General features: G+C 41.0%; 1 protein-coding gene across 8 annotated transcripts in view; it reads left to right on the top strand.

Annotated features, from left to right (window-relative positions):
* hip1 (huntingtin interacting protein 1) overlaps positions 1–14,808 on the top strand; it is a 295,812-nt gene that overhangs the window by 171,725 nt on the left and 109,279 nt on the right. For 6 of the 8 annotated variants that reach the window (XM_041197228.1, XM_041197229.1, XM_041197230.1 and 3 more), the window contains 2 exons: positions 5,597–5,673; positions 12,505–12,566. In XM_041197228.1, coding sequence (XP_041053162.1) covers positions 5,597–5,673; positions 12,505–12,566 — 139 coding nt within the window. Of the gene's footprint in view, positions 1–296; positions 343–5,596; positions 5,674–12,504; positions 12,567–14,808 lie in introns of those variants that run through there. The other 2 variants (XM_041197236.1, XM_041197234.1) reach the window with 2 other exon arrangements.

Raw genomic sequence — 14,808 nt, 5'->3', positions numbered from 1 at the left:
TTGACCTTCTGGGCCACCACTTCCCACTTCTTCCTGAGAACGGTCCTTGAGAGCATTCTGGCCCCCTGTAAAACCATGGCATCACTCCTGCTGCACCATTAATACCTCCTGTGCCACATCCATCACTCTGGAACCCGCTCTGTACTCTGCTGTTCAATTAGCCATAATTTAAATTCCAACCATTCTGTTTAGTGCAGCTTCCCTTTAAAAAGGACAACCTGCCTTTAAGAAGAGCTGGTTGGCTGCATCACACGATTTGCTCACAACACTGCTGGTTTCCCTGCAGAGAACAGAGGCTGCAGGCAGTGTCCGGTAGAGGAGCGCTACAATCACTTAAAGGAGGTGTGTAAACTAAGTTTGCGTGTTGGCCATCTCAATCTGAACAGACATGGACAGGTCATGAGTTGTAACCTTCTGCATTCAAGGGAGGGCTATCAATTTTTAGCTCATAGCCTCAGAAGATACTCTGGGGACCAAATATGTTTCCAGTGCAAAAATGGAATTCTTTGTGCTGCTCTGAGAATTATTTTTGTTGCTTGTTTTCTTAGCAAAATTAGCTTTTTTATTGATTTTGCATGAGAATGTACTTATCACCTCATGCTAGGCTTTTTGCAGAACACTTTTACTAAGTATTTCAGCTTATCTGAGCTGCACCTGCTCAGCCAGTCTTGCTGGGCTAGCATCCAAAAATGTTTGGGCTCTTCCTGTTGCTCCCTCTGCTACTAAACATTTTAATTCAGGATTAAACAAAGCTCATCCCAATAGGCACCGCATGTTTTAAGAGCCAGCTGCATGTTGTGCCAATTGCTCTGTTAGGATTGCTAATTCGGAAGATCTATCCCAGTGTTTCTCATACTTCAGGAACTTAGGTTACTTAATTAACTAATAGCAATATTGCCAGATCTCTAATTGGAGTTCTTTTAACTTCCTTGGTTTTGTGTTTGCACACTTTTTTGTTTCTGTAATAGTCTGCCCCTCTTCCTGGATGTTATTCAAATATTCCTTAGTCACTTTCTTAGTCTGCCAAAGTGCACCTTTCAATATCAAAACTAGATAAAGGATGTGGATAATAAAATAATTAATTATTTCACCAAGATTAGAATGCTTCCTTTCTAATCTTTTATTGAAACCTATAAACTTTGATCAGGGAACTTGTTGCTGATAGTGTACTTCAAGGAGACCCTGCATTGTTGGATATTACTGACAATATTATTTTTGTTTTTGCTGGAAATAAGGAAGAAAAGAATCTCTTTTTCTGGCTTCCTCTGCCATTTATTTATTAATCTGGCTATCAATGTTTCAAACTGCTGAAAACCCTGTCCTTGCAAGATTTCCAAAATCTTTAAGAAAATGAAGTTTTCACCCCATCCTGTCTTACTGGATTTGTTTCTAGTTTTCCAACACTGCTCTCTATGCTGGAGATTGCTCATAAGTTAGCCTTTGACTTGCAGTCTATTTTGTTAACTTATTTCCTGGTAGACTCAAGTTAAGACTCTCAGACTGATTTTATTCAGTTTATCCTTTATTATTTGGAACTTTGGTTCCAAAAGTAAAAGTACACTGTTACAAAGAATATACTGCACAGAAATGGGCCATTCAGTGCAACATGTCTATGATTGCAATTCTGCTCCACTTGAGCCTTTTCCCATTCTTCCTCATTTAGTCAGCAAAGCCCTCTATTTCCTTCTCCCTCATGCATTCCCTTGAATGCATCTAAATTATTTGCCTCAGCTATCCCCTGTCAACTTGCACATTTTCATCTTCTCTAGGAAAAGGAATTTCCTCTGAATTGTCCCCTTGATTTCTCGGTGACTATCTTATATTAATGGCCTCTCCTTTTGCTTTGCCCCACAAGTAGAAGAGCACTTTGACTGAGTTTCTGCCACAGAGGTAGAAATGGGGACCAGGCAGAAATCTGCCTCCAAGGGGAAACAGCTTGATATTTTTGTGTGGGGAAGCCCTTAGCTGGTATGGAGACAGGTTTCCTATCCACTCTGAGCCAGTGGAGGTGGGAATGGAGGTGATTCAGATGAAGACTCCCACAACCATTGCTGAAACTGCTGGCTGCCCTGAGGGAGAGATCTGCAGTTTGTACCAAAGCTTTCTACTCCACCAGAGGAAAGCTCAAACTATCACAGGAGCTTGGAGGCCTGGCATCTAGGGCAGGACAGCCCCTTGCTTCATCATTATCAACCTAGGTCTAATGCTGGAGGGCAGGGGAGGCAATCCTCTTCCTGGAGGGTGGCAGGAGGAAGCCACTTTGTTGTGCAGCAGGGGCACCTCTGTTCAACACCATCTCCCTCTGCCTTCTCTTCCCCCCTCTCACCTCTTTCTCCTGCTCCTCTCATGATGTGCTGTCTTTTTCAAGGACCTCATTTTCCTCAAGGCCCACACCTCTGCAGGTCCATGTAGTAGAGAGAGCGGCAGACCACTACAATGGCCAACATCCTTACAGGAGTGTGGTGGAGGATGCCATCCAACTGGTCCGGTCACTGGAATCGCATCTTAATAAGTCCAGTGGTCTGCTCAGTGGCTGCTGTACTGGGCAGGTGGCATGGGTTACATCAGCCTCTGTCTGGGGCTCTCAAAGAGGGGTGAGCAGCCATGTCTTCAAGGGATATCCTTTGTACCCTATGATCCATCCATACACTTTGGGGTTTGAAGTGAAGATCTGAGACCGTTTGGGCTGGCGGAAGATGATGAGTCATGGCAGCTGTGAGGAAAGTGAGCGCACATGTGGTGGAAGTTCTTGTTGTGGTAACAGATCAGTTGGATGTTGAGGGAGTGGAAGCCCTTCCTGTATATGAATCTCACTGGCTGGTGCAGGGTGCCATGACGGGTGCAATCGTTGATGCCCCACAACTGTGGGAATCCAGGGTGTGGGTAGAACTCAATGCACCCTGGAAGGCAGTGTCTGTCATCAAATGAATATGCTGTGTAGCTCTGGTCGAGAGGGCATCATTGATCAGTGAGATGCAGTGTGTAGCCTTTCATGAGATGGCACCAAGGCCTGCAGTTAATCCTTGGAAAGAACCAAAAACAAAGAAGTTGAAAGCCACAGTGACTTTGACAGTCACTGGCAGGGCATAGCGATCAAGGCTGTGAGATTCGAGGTCTTCGAGGGCCACAGATGGCCGAGACCCAGTGCTTGAAGAGTCACAGACTCCTCTGGCACTGGCTCTTGGTCATCACCAACTAGCCCCGTCTTCAGCGGGAGATCCTGTGTTGAGGGGTGGCCTCTATTGCCTTCCTGTCCCCATTCCTCTCCTGCTGCTAGGGTCTTGCCCTTCCTGAGAAAGGGTATTGTCCCTCATCTCCACTGGGCCAAAATCTGACAATCATGCCCTCCCTAAAGTTGCCTTTTACACAGGCGGCCACCTATGGAGATTGGCAGCCTTGCTCCCGACTCTTCTTCCTCTGCGATGCCAGATGTTTGGTCACTTCATTTGATGTCCAAATGCTGAGTGTCCGCTCTCCCTGCCAACTTTGTTATGCCAAGGGCACCAAATGTCAAGTCTCCCTTTGCCCCGCTGACTCATATGGAGCCAGGATGATGGTCTGGGCCTTGACTGACTCTCACTGTCTATCTGCCTCCCGTCAGCTGTTCAAAAACTGACAGGTTCTGAAATCCGTGCGATCCTTTAAACTTCCAGCCTCCCCCTTCAACAAACACTTCAATAGCATTTTAGCTAGTTCATTAGGAAGGAGAGCAGGATTCCAATCCTGTGCTGGTGATTATTGCTGGTGCCAGTGTTTTACATGACCATTCCCACCCTCAGCCCTTCATGTCTACCCAGTTAAGACCTCTTTTAGGTCACCCCTCAGCCTTTTCTTTGTGGAGAAAAGAGACCTAACCTGTTCATTCTTCCTTAATAGATACAACCCCGCAGTTCTGGTATCATCCTTGTAAAACGTTTTTGCACCTTCTGCAGTGCCTCTATGTCCTTTTTATAATATGGCGACCAGAGCTGCACACACTACTCCAGGTGCAGTCTAACCAAGGTTCAATACAAGTTTAGCGTAACATCTCTATCTTTTAATTTTATCCCTCTTTTATCCTGAGTACTTGGTTTGCTCTGATTGAAGTATGTAATTGTTTTTTAAATGGTTTATTTGCTGTGTAACCATGAACCTGACCAAAGTGGCATTACTTTTCTCACACGAGAGTTGTTATTTTTGGAGGAATCACTGAAATACTGATTGATTTCTTCTGCTTGTATTCAGAGTTGTATTTTTTTCCATAATGTGGCTTACAGCTGACATGGTTCCCATCAGAATGTAACATTTCAGTCATGGCTTCATAACAAACTGCTTAAGACACAATTTTCAGACTTCTTAATATAAAAACGCTTCTTGTATTCTAAAATATAAATTTGTTTCAGCAAATCAAGTCTGTCCAGTGCTTTCTGTCTGAGAGCTACCTATAATAATTACGTTCTCTGCTCAGCCCCATATAGTTCAATATTCCTCCTTTTCAAGCAACAATTTAATTCTCTTTTCAAATAATTTATTTGCTCCTGCTTCAGCCATGATTTGTGGCAGAGAATTTGATTTTCTAACTGCCCTCTTTTCTACAGCTGGTAAAATAACTGCACTATTGTGATCTCTCTTATCTTAGACAAAATATTGTTAGCCATGAGAGGATACAAAGATAATTAATCTATTTTGTACCATGAATTTAAGCACTGAGGGACAATTAAAAGAAATTTGGCTTGTTCGCTTTGCAAAGAGGAACAGTTGAGATCCCCTGAGGATAAAGCAGGGAATTGATGAAATAGGTCTGGGTAAATTGTTCATTATGGTAAAGGACTCAAATTCTAGGGAATGCATTAAATTAACTAAGATGATTGTAAGTTTTTTGTTATTGTTTAGGAGGGGCACTTTAGAAACCAATGATCTCTGCCGCCTAAGAAGACAAGGGCAGGAGATGCATGGGAATGCCACCACCTGCAAGTTTCCCTCCAAGTCATACACCATCCTGACTTGGAAATATATAGCAGTTCCTTCATTGTTGCTGGGCCAAAAACCTGGAACTTTCTCCCTCACACTGTGGGTGTACAAGCACCCATGGACTGCAGCAATTCAAGAAGGTGGCTCACCATCTTCTCTTCCGAGGTAATTAGGGATGGGCAACAAATGCTGGGCTTTCCAGTAATGCTCACACCCCATGAACAAATAAAAATAAACCTCAGCCCACCCAATCTGTATTGTTCAATGGCGATAAGTCCAGGATTCCCAAGGGTTAAAGAAATGTTGTTGAGGGAAAATGTGTAGTGATGCTTTACGTAACTACCAAATTTGGTCTCTGCTGTTATTAATGGCAGTAGCAGCTACCAGACCTGCTCCAGTGTCTTTGAACACAAGTTACTTATTTTAAAAATGCTTTGTAGTTGTCCATTTATTTACAGTTTTGTTATATAGTGTGGACTGAGCAGAAGTTTCTGGATTGCAAGTTTAAAAAGTGCTGCATTGTAAATAAGCAACCTAAGCAGCAACTCCCGTTTATTTTCCCATGCCGTTCCTAAGAGAATTTTCTGAACCAAGAATATTTTCGTGACGGTTCCATAGTAATTTTGCCTTTTTCTCCCCCATGTAGAATCCCAGATTCCCAGGAAATCTCCAGATGACAGACAGACAACTAGAGGAGACGGGTGAAAATGATGTAAATAACTTGTAAGTAGTGTGACTAAATGTACTTTAAAAAGTGCTAATTAAACAGGAGAACAAGATTCACTGTGCATTGTTTGTCCCTTGAGAGATTTGCTGTGAAATGAATTGAGAATCCAATATTGCCTCAATAAGGTGTTTTCCCTCATCGTGTACTCTTGATGTTTTATCCTGTTGACGAATGGATTCCTGTAGATTTGGGTGGCTGTACATTTCCAACAATGGAGTACAGCAAAGTAAATATCTGATGAGCAAGGACACTGGACTGAAAGGATCAAATTATTTTTACTGCGCAAAGTTACAGAACTTTACTTGATATTTTGGGGTTCGTGTTCCAGGAATCCACCAAGCCTTTAGTGTTCATCGAAAAATGGATGAAGTTATTATTGACTGATTGTGTATAATCAGGGCGACTGATTTATGGTCACTAGATCAAAATTCCATTTAAATTGCACAGAATTCTGAGATGTGCAATCCTACCTTTCCTGCCTTGCATTCAGTTAGCATATCTAGCCATTCTTTCCTGTCTTCTTGCTGTGCAATTATTTTTGCATTGGCATGTTTTAATAAAAAATGCTATAAGAGTTCAGATTGGTGATGGTGTTGCCTCTCTATAGTTGGAAAGCTGCTTGGGCATCTTGGGTTTTGCAGCCAAGAGCGAATTTCTTTGCAATTTATCATGTGATACCTCTAGATAGAAATGTGTGTTTTCTCCAACTGCTGCCTTTAAGACCAAGATTAAAATGAAAATAGTAGGCTTTGGTTCAGTTTCAAATTCTTAGCATCTTGGTCTAGCTACAATTTAAACGAAAAATCATGTTTATTAACATGATGCAAGCTGCAGCCTATACCTGCCACATCCACCACCCTCTGTTGCACAGTATGGACAAACACTTTTTCTCTTTAGCTGGTGGTTAATTAGACATATGGAATCTCAGCAGCAGCTGCGTGCCTCTCTACAACCCATTCAAGGAACTGAACCATAGGTGTGAGTACACATTCTCATGCCTTCCCTCCAGGTAGTACCTTACAGCAGCTCTCAGGCTAAATCTTAGAGTTTCCTCATCGCTTGTACCATGCTGAAATCAAGTGTTTATTATATAAGATTTATTCTTGATAGCTTGCAATGAGACAGCCACTTTGAATTTGACTAACCAGGACATCAATGCTGGATTGCAGACCTGTTGGCATCAATTTCATACAAGTCCTTGTGATGATTTTGGCAAAGAAACAGAGCTTTCATGTGTCTGATTCTTTTCTTCCATGATGTTGTGCAGCACATCAGTGTCAACTGGAGCCCTTTAATATTAAAAATGCATATCACAGCTTTGCATTGCACATGGGCTAAAGGAAGCATTTCTGCCCACCTTGGAGTTCTGCACCATAAAGATGAATTTTTTAACGTGCACACCATTTGCCCCAAGCTGGACCTTCATTGTCACTTGTTTTGTCATGAAAATCAGCATTTTTCACATCTCAGAAAGGAGTGTTTAATTTACCATTGCTGTCCTCTTGGAGCTCATGAGAATTGCTGTAAATCAACCACGAGCATAGATAGTCTCGCATCTTCAAATTAACTCTGATTTCTAGCTGCTTTGAAATGATAGAGATGTGATTCAGCAGCTGTGACAATTAATCATCAATCTGTATATTAAAAAAAAAAGCTTGTTGAATACTAAGGAATGGGTGTGAAACCTTTTTTCTTGAGACAAAGTAAGTGAGCTATGCTACTTCAATGCAAAATGGAGAGAAAAGTAACAGCTGTTAGAAGGAACAGGCATTGATTTTGAAAGCAATGAACATGATTGAGAATTCTTTGAAAGGTAACAGGCATGTTAGATGAGGAAATGCAGCGGCTGTAATATATAAAGACTTCAGGAAAGCCTTTGACAAATAACCATTTGGAAAATTACAAGAGAGGAATAGGAGTATAGAGTTGGGGCAGGATAGCAAATGATATTAAAAATTATTAGAAGGGAGTAAACAATAGGGGTTAGGGCAGTGGTTGGAGGTGGTCAGTGATGTCCCTCAGGGTTCAGTTCTGGGGTCACTTCCGTTCATTGTATATCAATGATTTGGATGTAGGCCTGGAAGTTGTGGTATTAGAATTTGTGAATGATACCAAAAATAGAAGATATAGTTTAGCCAATCACATTGGCTGGCAGCTCTCTGAGGCAGAATGTCCACCTGAGTTTTAGGCAAAATTCCCATCTGCAGCCAGTTAATGTTTCTCCTTGTTAAATGGCAGTGGGGCTATTGTGATTGTCAGGGTGCATTCCCCACCGACTCTTCCGGTTGCGGGGCAGGAAACCCTACCATCCGAAAAATCCTACTGTAAGAGCAGAGAGGGTACTCTGGATCTGTACAAAACACCACTGAAGCTATGGCTGGAATACTGTGTGCACTACAGGAATGGAAAGGTACTTGAGAGGGTAGAGACTGATTAGGATGTTGACTGGACTGGAGACTTTTGGTGATGAGGATAGATTGGATAAGCTAGGGCTATTTTCTTTGGAACAGAAGGGGCTGAGGGAAGATACAATTGAAATGTAAAAAATGGATTGGTGTTTAGGAAGGTTCTATACATCTAAGTTGAGGGGTCCATAACCAGAGGGCATCGATTTAAGTTGAGACGTAGGAATTTTAAAGGGGATTCAAGGATCTTTTTTAACCAAATGGGATCTGGAGCTTATTGCCAGAAAGGCAGAAACTGCCTTAACGTTTAAAAATAATTGGATATGCACTTGAGTTGCCTTAACCGACAAGGCTACAGACCAAGAGCTGCTAAATGTAATTAGGCTGGATGGCTACTTGTCAGCTGACGTAGACACGATGGGCTGAATGACCTCCTTCTGTGCTGTAGCTTTCTATGGTTAAATTCTCTGTTGGAGATAATCATTGCTTGACACTTTTGTGGCACCACGTTACTTGTCAGTTTTCAGCCCAAACTTGTGACTGATGACATCACCTCCCTACTGCAGGATAATAGTTCAGCTCCTGAACCAGTGTCACTTGGAAGCACACATTCATGAACCTCAAGTGCAGATAGGCTCAAGCTCGGTGTCTATGTTCCCAGTTTGTAGAGCACTTTGTTAACAGTGAATGTATAACCCAGTATAATTCAGCACCTTCAGGAGTGGAAAGAAAATTAGGCAAAAATTGGAATTAAAGCTGTCCCTTGTATCAGCTAATCCAGAAATAAAATTAAAGGGAGCCACGACAGTCCATGACCCATTCTCTTCCCATGAAGACTGATGAATGTTCTGTGGATTCACTTTCTACCTTTTTTATTATTTCATGGAATGTGAGTGTCGCTATTAAGATCAGCATTTGTTGCCCATTATTAATAGCCCTTGAGAAAATGGTGGTGAGCCACCTTCTTGAACTGCTGCAGTCCATGTGGTGTAGGTACAGTGCTGTTATGTGTGTAGTACCAAACTGCTGAAGACTGAGGAGCATAATATCTATGGAGTGAATCACTCACCTGTGGATCTGTTTTTTGGCTTTCTTTCAGGACTGGTGTGAATAGAGTGATGTCTTCAAGATATGTTTTAATGGAATTTAGTTGGCTCTAGCTATTATAGAACCAACACCTGTTTAAATAAAGTAACAGTCAGTATATTATATCTGATGAAGGGATCAGATGTAATTCTGGCTAAAGTTGTATTGAAAGACCCTTGAAACTGTTTTAAGTCACAAAAATGATAAACAGAATGATAAATTATCATGGAAAAATTGTTGGCATAATGCTGGCTTGTGAAGCAGTTACAGACTCTGCTTCTTTCTACAGAAACCTCCTGTGGTCGCATTGCATTTATGTTAAGCTTTACCTCCAGAGGCAACCAAAGCACAGAGATTCAGCTTAGATTGCAGATTTCCTTTTTTTTCTTGAACGTTTCACACTTGTATAGACTGTGTCCCACTGCAAGTGGATTCACATCATAAATGTTCCATTAAAATAATAGTCATTTGGTTGTGCAAAACTTGAGCATTACTAAAAAAAGAGACATGCTGTCTAAGCTTTTCGTCTTGTACTCATCAGGACAGATCGCAAGATTACCAACAGTAAAAGGGACGATAATTTATACAGCATGAGAAGAGAGTGCTGATTGGTTGGCAAGTGGATTTTGGTAGAGGTGTTACCATGGAGAGTGCAGCAGGGAATAGTTAACTGCCAAGCTGTTGTTCAAATTCAAAAAATGCAGGTTGATTCTGGTCAAGGCATGTCTGCGCATTGCGTTTTCTTTTCAATGAAACAAAAGTTTGGGGAACAGCCATTCCCTGATTCATTGACCATGGCGACACCTGACCAATCAGCACACTGTTCCCATGCAGTGCAGATTGTTGTTCCCTTTACTGTTGATAATCTAAAGATCTATCCTGATGAGTGCAAGACGAAAAGTCTGGACAAACATGTCTATCTTTTTTCAGCAATACTCAAGTTCCATTAAACTGTTCCTTATCCAGCAAGCCGTCATGGCAGGCGAATAAATCTCAGCAGCTGACTATAACATATGATCTGGAGGCTATTTGCACTACCTCTGGTAAAATAGAAATTGTTGCCGTTATCCCTTAAATGCTTAAAACTAAGACTGCTTTCTTTGAAAGACACAAAATGGAACACCAGGGAAGGCACGGTCAAATTCCTTTTAAGAATCGGCTTAGAACGTGCTTCGGTAATTTCCACACACAGGCATGGGAAAGTGCAAAAGGTCAGGCCAACCAGTCTCTGTGAAGAGGGAGACAATGGCATGGTGATAATGTCACTGGACTAGTAATTCAGAAGTCCGAGCTAATGCTCATGGAACTTGGGGTCAGATCCTGCCCCAGTAGCTGGTGGAATTTAATTCAATTAATGAAATCTGGAATTAAAAGATAGCCTCAGTAATCAACTATCACTGATTGCCGTAAAAACTCTTATGGTTCACTATTGCCATTTAGGGAAGGAAATCTGCTGTCCTCACCTTATCTGGCCAACATGTGACTCTAGACCCTCAGCAATGTGGTTGCCTCTTGGGCCATTTCAGCTAACAAGCCACTCAGTTCAAGGGCAATTAAGGATGGGCAACATGCTATAAATTGGATTCCAGAACTCTAGCATTTTTGTTCTGCATTCAAAAAAAACTACGTTTGAGAGTAGGCCCATTGCAGTTCACACAGGTCTTGTTAAAGTAGAATTATTACTTTGACAATTTTTTTTCTTTTTCTGCTGAGAAGTACCTGAACTTTATTTGGAAATACCTAACAATGGCACCATTGCAATTTGTCTCACTACGTGGTGAGGTACACTGTCAGGAAGCTAATAATGTATATAATATTATTGGAAAATATTTTTCTTTTAAAATAGAGATTTAGTCTGGTTGTGTCTTAATTGGATTAAAGACAGCTAGTCTGGATGCTTTGATGTGTACTAGTTTTGAGATGTAAGAGAGGTAGAGTGCATTTGCATTTTTTTGAATAGAGCATTCAAGAGGTGGGGTGAAAACTGACACCTGTATTGCTTGGTAGCTGCTAGATGTTTATACCACTAATAACATTGGTACTGTGAACTATTTTAACTATTGTTAAAATGTGAAGTTCAAAGAGGCTGGTGATACAATGAGAATTTACGTTCTGTGAGATGTGCTGGACATAACTGATAGCAATGTTTATGTGTGCAGGGCAGAGGCAATGTAAGATCAAAGCAGCTGTAAGCTTCCAAACTGTCTCCACAGGAACCAAAGTGAAAATAACCTCATTTTGAATTTGTAAGGTGAAAATGCTTTGCCTAGTGTCTGGTTAAATCTATGGGCTGCTGTTGCCTGAATGGAGATTAGTTTGGAAATTTGTTAAAAGTTATGATAGTAATTTGTAGCCATTTGTATATATTTAACTTGTGTAAATTAATGTGTCATTTAGTTTAATATAAAACCTCTTGAGAACTGATTCCTGAAGTTAGAGCTGCACCTCAAAGATATAAAAGTAAAAATATAAGTTATGACAGTTGTTTAAAGTTTCCCTCTGGGATTTTTTAAATAACGCACGCGTGCACACGCAGTTTTTGCCTCCCTTAGTCACCACAGAAAAAATTACCAGGCATTAACTGCTACTTGTTTGAAAAATAGCTTTCTGACATTCTAAACTTGCCTTTTAGCAATTTGTTCCTATACCTTTTTGTTCTGTACTCAGCATCCAATTTCAAATGGTGCCTGAGTAAAGCTTGACCAAAAATGATGAAAACTGGGTTGGCGCATTGCTCCACACATCTTCCTTTCAGTATTGTTCCCTGTTTCTGTGGTGTACTGGACTTCCTGTGACCTGACCCAGTTTTTCCCCATCTCACTGCTTTGCTGCTTATCTATGCTAAAGCTTAGCTTTGTTGTAGAAATACATTTCAAGACTGATAGCTTTTCTCCTATTGTCAGTTATTATCTATCTTACATGTCCTAACTCCATCTCTCTTTTAGTCATTTACCAAGTAAATGATCCATTGCAATTCCTTGCTTTAGATTTACATGGGTGATAGAGGGATCAGAGAGATTGGGTTTCCTGCTCACAAGGTTGTGAAACTACCTGACTATTTGTCCGTTAACAGGATTCTTGTGGACACTTCTGTACTGCAGCTCAGTGAGCCATTTTGTGAAAACAACCCTCCTAACTGCAGTGCTCCATTGCCTCTGGGAGGTCTGCATGCATCGCCCAAGATTGGGAGCCATCAAGAATGAGGCTCCCTCCTGTATGATTCGTAAGGCCTAGTTTATGTAGATGTGATAGTGGACTGAATGAACACTGAGAGAATGTACATATGCCACTGATAAAACCTTTGGCTGATGGATGCCTTTTCTGTTTTCTTGTTAGTTTTCAGTTGACAGTGGAAATGTTTGATTATCTGGAATGTGAGCTCAACCTTTTCCAGGCAGGTAAGTTGGGATTTTTGATTTTAAACTGAATTGAGCATGGAGTACGATCTTTATATTCTCATACTGCACAGCAATACATCAGCCAAGTTGGTACTAATGCAGTGTACTCAAGAGTCCTCAGAAAATGTTGCCATGGACCTGATTGCTAGGAAATGGAAGCTGGATAGATGTGACGATCAGTTGCACACTAACCTTGTATAAATCTGTCCACTTGGCTCAGTTCGCAGATCTGTCCTCTGAATCAGAAGAATTGAGAGTTCGCACCCACTCCAAGGCTGAAAACATATTATGGGCTGACACACCAATGCAGTACTGAGGAGCTGCTGCTTTGTTGGACATGCCATGCTATGGATAAGCCATTAAATTGAGGCTATTCCAGTGTCCCATGCCTGTTTTAATGTTTCACCTGAAAAATATTCAATGGCTTTAATTGAAGAGCAGGTTCATCCAATATCCTCTCATGATGAACACCATAAAAAAACACTGTTTAACTGGAATTGTTCTCATTTTGTGTTTGAGTCCTTGAGGTGACCACAATGCCATGTAATAACAGTGGTTTCACTTAATAATTGTTGAACTTGAAGGACTTTGGGATGTCTTGAGGGATGCGATAAGGCACTATATCAATACAAGTTTATTCTTTCTCGGTTGACAATCCTGCAGTAAAGACGTTGATTGCATTGAGCATCTTGGCCTTTCATGCCTGTTTGACATCTGCAACCTGTAGAGATGAGAATTCTTTGAAACAGATTAAAAAGGCAATGCCATAAACTACACAGTATATCTAGCTAGCTCTTGAAAGATTTTCAGTCTGTCATGCTTGAGACATCACACTTCATTACAAATGGAGAACAATCCATTTTTAAAGAAAAAAATCGAAACAGTAATTTCCTGCTGCTAATCTGCAGAGAAACAACCACCCTTCAATTGTATTGAAAGTATGCAATTGAACCTTATGGCCTTTAAGGGACAGGCTCTATTAAACGTAACAGTGCCTTTGGAGCAGAATAATAAATATTGCTGAAAACAGAGTCATGTTGTTAAAGCTTTTCTGTCACTTTTCAGGACAAACTTGAGAATGCCAAAGGAGAAAAGACTGCTGATTTGTTGGCAAGTCGACTCTGGTTGAGGTGTTGCCATGGCGAATGCAACAGGGAACTTAGGCTCCCAATGCACCCGAGTAATTAAAAAAACACATGGCTTGAGCATATTCCTTTTGCTTTCAGACAACAGGTCCCAGAGAACAAATGTATATTGCTCCTAGCAAGTTTAAATGAACCATATTAATGGTTATCTTAAATTGGTTGTTAGTGTAGCATTTATTGCACCCAGGATTGTTCAGCAAGTGCTTCCCAATCACAGAATCACATCCGGTATACATTTTGGTTTGCAATTTTGCAAGTGCAGGCTAGTTGATTATGGTCTGTATCCTGTCTATTATGAACAGCCAGAGGAATATATTGTTTGATTTGATCATCTACTTGTAGGGATGCATGGCTTACATACCTTCTGTTGCACTGGTGCTGAAATTCATATATGATGTTCCTCAATTCTGTGGTAGGCAGAATGCCTTTTTGGACTGATGGCAGCATCATATAAATGGGAAATAGTGCATAGTAGCAGAGTGAAATGGCTTCCTTAACCTGTTATTCAGATTTTTGGGATACTTTGCTTTTCCAGGATAATTTGAGGTAGACCAGCACTTTTCAGGTCTGAATTGGGTCAATTACTCAGGACAATGGCAATCCGGATCAAATGTGAACAAAGGTTAAGCATGCTGTTTCATGCTGCTGTTAAGCAGTTGTGATGCTTGTGGCATTGTCCACTAATAAGTTGCCATCAGTCCAAAATAACATTCTACCTACCACACAATTGAGCAACCAAGTGTATGAATTTCAGTACAGGTACGATACCAGGTATGTAGCTCATACATCCCAACAATTGGCTGATCAAATCAAACATCACTTCTTTTCTCTGGCTGTTTGTAATTGGCAGAGTACAGACTGTATTCAACCAGCCCATGCTTGCAACACCCAAAACAAAATGTCTACTATTAGATGTGACTCTGCAATTGGGAAGCACTTGTTGAACAATCCCGAGTGTGCTAATAGCTACACTAACAAACTAACTTAAAATAATCAGCCGCGCGCATAACATAGCTCATTTATGCTTGTTGGAAGCAACAAATATTTGTATGCTGTGACCTGTTCTCTGCAAACAAAAGGAATATGTTTAAGCCTTG

This window comes from Carcharodon carcharias, chromosome 10, assembly GCF_017639515.1.
Source record: "Carcharodon carcharias isolate sCarCar2 chromosome 10, sCarCar2.pri, whole genome shotgun sequence".
NCBI lineage: Eukaryota > Metazoa > Chordata > Chondrichthyes > Lamniformes > Lamnidae > Carcharodon > Carcharodon carcharias.
Note: the sequence above shows the minus strand (reverse complement) of the source record. Positions and strands in the feature narration are given on the sequence as shown.